The sequence below is a fragment of the Megalobrama amblycephala genome, linkage group LG14, assembly GCF_018812025.1.
Source record: "Megalobrama amblycephala isolate DHTTF-2021 linkage group LG14, ASM1881202v1, whole genome shotgun sequence".
In the NCBI taxonomy this organism is placed as follows: domain Eukaryota; kingdom Metazoa; phylum Chordata; class Actinopteri; order Cypriniformes; family Xenocyprididae; genus Megalobrama; species Megalobrama amblycephala.
This window is the reverse complement of record NC_063057.1, coordinates 31,507,284-31,514,844: the sequence shown is the minus strand read 5'-3', so window position 1 is coordinate 31,514,844 and position 7,561 is coordinate 31,507,284. Positions and strand designations below refer to the sequence as shown.

At 43.4% G+C, this 7,561-nt stretch overlaps 2 protein-coding genes across 2 annotated transcripts; both read right to left on the bottom strand.

The window, feature by feature from the left end:
• Positions 1-261: 261 nt before the first annotated feature.
• On the bottom strand, positions 262-1,976 carry LOC125245080 (protein NYNRIN-like). The gene has a single exon (XM_048155527.1). The coding sequence runs from the start codon at positions 1,594-1,596 to the stop codon at positions 262-264; it is 1,335 nt and encodes a 444-aa protein (XP_048011484.1). The 5' UTR covers positions 1,597-1,976.
• On the bottom strand, positions 355-7,329 carry LOC125245082. The gene is made up of 2 exons (XM_048155528.1): positions 5,554-7,329; positions 355-492 (listed from the first exon to the last, which is right to left on the bottom strand). The coding sequence occupies exon 1, from the start codon at positions 7,030-7,032 to the stop codon at positions 5,701-5,703; it is 1,332 nt and encodes a 443-aa protein (XP_048011485.1). The 5' UTR covers positions 7,033-7,329; the 3' UTR covers positions 355-492; positions 5,554-5,700.
• Between the last annotated feature and the right edge of the window lie 232 nt (positions 7,330-7,561).

Genomic DNA, 7,561 nt, shown 5'->3' with positions numbered 1-7,561 from the left:
CTACTTGCAACACTCCCTGTAGAAAATTCAAATAGAAGCAAAAGCACAACCAAAATCACCACACTTATGAATGCAATAACACATATGCTACACTTGAACATTTTGTCGGCCCAGAGCCGCTCCCAGGTGCGCTGATCATCCCGTTGGCCCCACAGACGTCTGAAGCGTTCCATCTTCACCTTGATGACTCTTTGCGAGCCATAGCAAGGTCTTTCCTTCGTTGGCAGAGGAGGGATCGTCACTAGTACGCTCTGATTTCCTCTACTTTTGGCTTGAATCTGCGTGTTGGTGGGGCTTACAATGCGACACGTGAACCCAGGTGTCACGTTCAGCGACCTTGATTGCGGTGTTTGTTGTTAGAATGATCTCGTATGGCCCTAGCCACCTTGGGTTGTTCCACGCCTTTCGCCTGAGATCTTTGATCCAGACCCACTGTCCTGGCTCGTAAGAGTGCTGGGGTCCAACACCTGGAACTGGCAGAGCAGCTTTAACCTGCGAATGGATTGTTTTGATAGTTTTGGTTAAGGATAACATATATTTTCTCATTTGCTCATCTACCCCCGCCAAACCCTCCTGGGGAGGAGGTTCAATTCCTACTCGCATGGGACGACCTGTAAGAATTTCATGTGGGCTGAGGGCTGTTCTTGTCCCTTTTCGGGCTCTCATGGCCATCAAAACAATGGGTAAGGCTTGGACCCATGTCATTCCAGTTTCTGCCATAACTTTACACAATTTATTCTTTATCGTCTGGTTAGCTCTCTCAGCTGCACCTGCACTTTCCGGCCTGTAGGAGCAATGTTTTCTCAAATTTATTCTTAATCCTCTTGCCAATTCAGTTATAACTTTATTTACAAAATGTGTTCCATTGTCACTAGACAATTTTCCAGGCACTCCCCATCTAGGAACTACCTCTCGTATTAGAGCTTTTGCTACAGCCGCAGCATCAGCTTTTCTGCTTGGGAAACACTCAACCCACTTTGAAAACATATCAACAATTACAAGATAATACTTATACCCTTGACATGGTGTCAATTCAATGAAATCCATCATGACATGTTTGAAGGGAAATTCTGGTACAGGGTGAGCAGAGGGAACAATCCGTTTACTCTGCTTTCCCACATTATTCGCTGCGCAGATGTGGCATTTCTGGCAAAACTTCTCTGCCACTGCTGTAAATCCTGGAGCCACCCAGGAAGTACTGATCAAATCATTCATAGCCAATTTTGAGGCATGATCTACCCCATGAGCCCAATTTGCAAAGTTTGGATATAGCTGTTTAGGCAGAAATGGCTTACCTGTTTCGGTATCTCTCCAGACACCTTCATCATCTTTTACACCCCTCTCTGACCAAATTTTCAACTCCCAGTCAATACCCAGTTTCTGAACCTCGCTTAATGATGGTGGTAGCTGGGTGCTATCGGTAGCGAGGGATGTAAAACCTATAAATTCAGTTGGTGCGCATCCTGTCAGTGCGGTGTTTCTCGCTATGGAATCGGCAAAATTATTACCTTTTGATACTTCGTCAGAACTTTTCATATGAGCCGCGCACTTACAAATAGCGATTTCTTTTGGCAACAATAAATTCTCCAATAACATATCAATCAATTTTGAATGTGCCACGGGTTTTCCATTAGCAGTAAGGAAACCTCGGTTCTTCCATACTGCTCCATGGTCATGGCAGACGCCAAAAGTGAGTCAGTATATATTGTGACAGAACGGCCTTTAGCTAATTCACATGCACGTGAGAGTGCAACAAGTTCTGCTGCTTGAGCTGAATGATGTTGAGGTAAACATTGGGTTTCAACTATCTCGAATTTAGTACAAATGGCATATGCAGTTGAAAGCAATCCCGTATGTGGATTCCGGAGACACGACCCATCCACATAATAAATCAATTCAGGATTGGATAAAGGTGTATCTTGTAAATCAAGTCGTGGTTTCGTCATTATCTCTACTACCTGTGTACAGTCGTGGGGTTCCCCATTGTAATGACTGAGACAAATCAGACACAATTATTTGTTGGTTCACCAATAGTTTTAAGCTCACTCTGGGATTTGACTGTCCCCATCCCCCGGGAAGTTTTCAGTTACAAGTTTATTGCGCTGAGGAATGTGGTTGCCGCATGGAGAACAGAGTAGAGACACAGAAAATCTGCATCTTCCTTGCATTTTCCACACAGAACACAGACTCTATGGCATTAATGTATAGACAGACTGTGCTATAAATGAATCCTTCTCAGGAAATGGTATCCATTATTACTGATGTTGTATTGTACTCATTGTATTTACATGTTTGATGATTGTTAAATGTTATGACCTGCACGGTAACTTCAATCATGCCATGTTTAGTGTCTATACGTTCGTAGCGGGAAGATTTAAATGCTTGTGTATGCGGTACATCCATACCTGTGCAACACATCAGTATTAAAAGAATATTTAATAGTTCTGATTCAAGAACTCAGCTTGTTAATCTTTCTGGGTTGTAAAAGCCCTGACAGGAGGGGTGTTGCCACCCAGAATTACAACATCTTGATTGGTCCGGTCAACAACTGAGAGGTGTGACTTTGACCAGAGGTTAAAAACCAGCGAACAGTGCCACTCCCTCTCTTCTTCCTTGCTTCTAGACGACTGAACAAATCTCCTTGCGGCCGGCCTCTCTAGGCCCGGCCGCAAGGCTGGTAGGCCCCTGGCCTACAACACCCAGCCATGTGCTCATCACCCAACAGACTGGCAACAACTTCAGATGATAACTTCAAGAGTTATCCTCAACCTGCAGATCCAACGCTCTTCAGCCTAAAGGCATCTTGCAAGTATCGTACATTTTAATGCTAAACAGCGATTTAGTATTGATTTGTAAAGACTTTACCTTTGCTATTGCTAAAAGAAACTGATGAGTCCTTTCCAGAGTGCCTTTGACATTTCGTGTAGCTCTAGTAACAGCATCTCTTCTGGTTCAACTCTATCATTACTCATTCTGACTTGTGTATGTGTGTGTGTGACCCTTTGTGTATGTTATGTTACGTGTTTGTTAGTTTAGTTATGTGTTTGTGAGTTAGTTAATAAAGATTGTGCACAGGACATGTTTGGTTCTGACTCCGTCTGCTAATGAATTGCCTCTTAAGTGATAGATCCTGACTACGGGCTCTGAGTAGTACAGTACAATAAGAAATATTATTTTTCCATAACTTGGAAATTAACATTTCTTAGAATTAATAAACAATCAACACTGAGCGTTCACTGGACGAACAGGTTAACTGATTGTAATATTAATTTTAATGTAGCTATGTCCAGTTAATCTGATTAACGGATTTGCATATTCATAATTAATCATAATTAATAATCATAATGAGTTATGAATAATTATTAATATTCCCCCTTTGAGTTAAAATTCGCTACACCATCTTCCTCTGTGGGAAGTAATGTCGACGGGTTTAACATGGTGCATCTTTTCAATGTGACATTTGACATTGTGAGCAGGACGTTTTGCCAGTGCAGTGAACGTGCAGCTGTGAGATGAGCTGTCCTTGACTGCAATAACAAAGCGTGTACTGCACGAGGAACATAAACAGTTAATTGATGGAAAGCCACCAAATCCAAACATGCTAATACAGCTTCGACCGTGGCGGCTACAGAACGTAGACACTGTGGCATTCCTCTTGCGACAGTGTCTAATCATTTGGAATAATATGCGATCGGGCGTTGACGGTCACCATGGGACTGAGTTAAAACAGCAGACATGAACCCTTTTTTCTCAGAGACGAATAATTCAAAAACCTTTGTATAATCAGCCAGCCCTAAGCTGGGTGCAGTGGTCAATGATAATTTTAATTTCTCAAATGCAATTTGGCGTTCGTCTGTCCAAGTGATCAGATCTGTCATTTTTTTGACCTCATGAGCTGCCATGAGAAGGGGATTTGAGATCTCAGCATAATCTTGGATCCATGGTCTACAGTATCCCGTCATCCCTAGAAATGTCATCATCTGCAATTTTGTAACTGGTTTCGGAATTTTTCGGATCGCTTCAATTCGATCTAGGCCTAAAGTTCGGCCATTTGCTGAGATTAGATGGCCAAGATACCTTACTTCCTGTTTTACTAACTGCAACTTATTTTTGGACACCTTATGTCCATTTTCTGCTAAGAAATTCAACAATGCACGTGTGTCGGCTTCACAGGAGGCTTTGTCTGGAGAGCAAATCAACAAATCATCCACATACTGAATTAATGTACTTCCTTTAGGTGGGATGAAACTTTCTAAATTTCGGGAAAGTTCTTCGGTAAACACAGTGGGAGATTCTGTATATCCCTGCGGCATTACAGTCCAAGTCCAGCGCTTATTCTGGAATTGGAATGAGAACCAGAATCTACTCTCTGGGTGGACTGGGATCGAGAAAAATGCATTTGCCAAATCAACTACTGAGAAGTAAGTGGCATTATTTGGAATCTCGGATAGAATTATAGAAGGATTAGGTACGATTGGAGAACGAGGCTGAACAGCTGCATTCACCAATCGCAAATCCTGCACAAAACGCCATTCACCTGATGCCTTTCTTACAGGGAGTATCGGTGAATTGATGGGTGAATCTGGACAAGGCACAATAGCCCCTTTTCGACGAGCGCTGCATGAACTTTAGAAATTCCTTCTACAGCTTCTTTGCTGAGAGGATATTGAGGCCTATATGGCCTGTGCTGAGTTTTAAGTGTGATTATAAGAGGCGTTGCATTCTTTATCTGACCAATATCAAATTTATCTTTTGCCCAAAGAGTCTCTGGAACCCCTGATAAATCAAAATCATTTTCAATTGGAGTACTAGAAATATTATTTCTCTCTTCACTGCACAACCTGTGAACCGTCACTGTCTGCATTGCTGGATATGCTCTTACCCCTGCTTCATTTGTATAATACCCATCATCATGCCAAGTCCAGCCCCCTTCTCCACTTGCTCCGTGAGCCATACTCCTACTTCCGCCCAGGAGCTTCCTCTTTTCCCCACTGAGACGTGAGGCTGGACTTGCATCTGTTGGAAAAAAGTAGATTGAGATGGTGTTAGTTTTACAGTGAATGCTGAGAAATGCTGCGATATTAATAGATACTCAAGATTTAATGTCTCACCCAGAGATCCATCGAACCAACTTTCTTCATACTCGCTATTTCTTTCATGACCCACAAACCATGAAGTGCAATGAAAATGAGATGGTTTTTCATAATCAGCAGGTATAAAACTATATTCTGAATACGGATCAAATGAAGGAGTTATAGCCCAATTATAATACCAATTTGGTAATATCTGAGCAAAATTAGCACTCATAGTTGTTACTTCAACTCCCCTCAAGGAAACATCGATTGTTAATCCTAATTTAGAAATTAGATCCCTGCCCATCAAATTTAAAGGACATGTTTGAGAAATCAGAAATGAATGTGTACGCTTTTTCTCCCCATTAACTACTGCTAATGGCATTGACACTTTATCAATCTGTGCTAACCCTGATATACCATAAGTAGTACAAGTTTGGTCAGAAAGTGTCAATTTATCAAATTTAGATGCAGTCTCTACCGTAAGTGTTGACCTCGTGGCCCCAGTGTCCAATAACATGGAGATTGGAAGTCCTTGTACAAGTATCGTCATCATTGGATTTGAGCTTGGGTCTTTAGTCAGTTGAATAAGCTGAGTTGTTCGGGTTTGAGTGTCTCCCTCCTCATCCTATGCTGTGGAGCTTGCCGTTGGCGGAGGGGGAGGAAAAGAAGAAGTGTGTTGTTGCTCTCTGTAGTTCTGCCTCTGCTGCGGATAGCTCTGCTGTGGCTGCTGTCGGAAGTTATTTTGGTACTGCTGCTGTTGGGGGAAGTTACTCGGGTTGTCCGGACACTCTCTAGACCAATGACCTCTCTGGCCGCAGATTCTACACCTGTCTCTGTCCCCAATCCTGCCATTCTGTGCATTCCACCTGCCACGGCCTCTGCCTCTTCCTCTTCTTGCCTCTTGATAATTGTCATCTCTTGGCATTTGGTTGTTGGACTGGGACTGGTAAAACATGTACTGAGCATTCTCCAACTTCTGCTGTTTCTCTGTGTTCCTCTTTTCGTCATTCTGCTCAGCATGCTTGGCATGTTGCATCACCACTTCCAGATTCTGAGCTTCCCATCCAATGCAGGTCAATTTGACAGCTTTCTGTATGTTTGGAAGCAGGCCATTTACAAAATGGTATTTCAGAACTCCCGTGTTGTCGGTTCCTTCTGGAAGACCTGCACATTCATCAACAACAGTCTTTAGTCTCGCAAGATAAGCAGTGACAGTCTCACCTTTCAACTGCTTCGTGTTGGCAATCGCTGCCCAGTCTGGCCGCAGTGGGTAAGCCAGTCTCAGTCTCTCAAGCATTGCTGTCCATTGAACTCTCCACTCCTGAGTTTCAGTTCTTCCTTCATCCAGACGCTGCAGGGCGGGGTTGAAAGCGTCTTCGCCTGCTCCACGCACTTCTGTCCACTTCAATCCCAGTCTTGCACTGAATATTGCTGACCAGTCTCGACCTGTGGGTTTATAAGTTACATCAACATTTGTAACTGCACTTATAAACCGTTCTACCCCTTTTTCTGGATCTGGGAGTGCAGCTGTCACATTCCGAAGCTCTTCCAAATCCCAAGGTCTCTCCACCCACACTGGCCCTTCAGCACCTGGAAACTGAAGCATAGGCAAATTACAAGTTTTCTCAGTCTTTTTCCCAATCACAGAGACCGACCGAGTTTTCATTGGGTATGTGAGAGGTGGTTTTCCAGCTTTTCTTTTCACCCCCTTGAATACGCGGCTTAGGGGCTCACGCAACTCAGGTGTCATCGCCTCGTTCAGGAGTCTTCGAACTTCCTGATAAACCCCTGCATCCCTCTCATCCTCATCATCATCTGAGCTCTCATCCTCTGTCTTCACTTCCCCTTTCCTGGAGCATGGCTCTGCAGAGCTCCCAGCCACTGGCACTTGTCCAACTTCCTCTTCTCCCGCAGCATTGTATGGCGGGGGCCGCCTGCACCCACTCAATGCCTGCATATAATCGAGCTCTTGCTTCTGCTTCTTGGTCTGTAAGGCAATAAGAGCAATCTTTTCCTCCTCACCTTTTCTTTGCCTCTCGTATCGAGCCTCCGCTTCTCGCTCCCATCTGTTAAACAGCGTCCAGTCAATCCATCTCCGCTTCTTTGGGGATAGATTCTCCAAGATACGCCTTGATTCTCCTAAAACTGACACACTCAAAGTACCACAGTTTTTCTCAAATTGTCCTTTTGTGAACTTTGACCACAACTGAATTTGAGCAATTTGCTCTTCTCGCAAATTCCACTTTCTAACCAAACTCGGAAAGGACCCCGGATCTCAGTTTTTTCAGTTTTTATTTTACCGCAGCAATTCCCCATTGTTAATTAAGCAAGCAAGTACTTCTTTGCAGAAACAATAGCAAAAGCAAGATATTCTTCCTATATATTTTCTTCTCTTATTTCAATGAGAGTAATAGCAACAGCAAAAAGAGGGCAGACAGAATAAGCAAATTCTTCGTTGCTAGAAGGAGAGAAAGAGGAAAAACAAT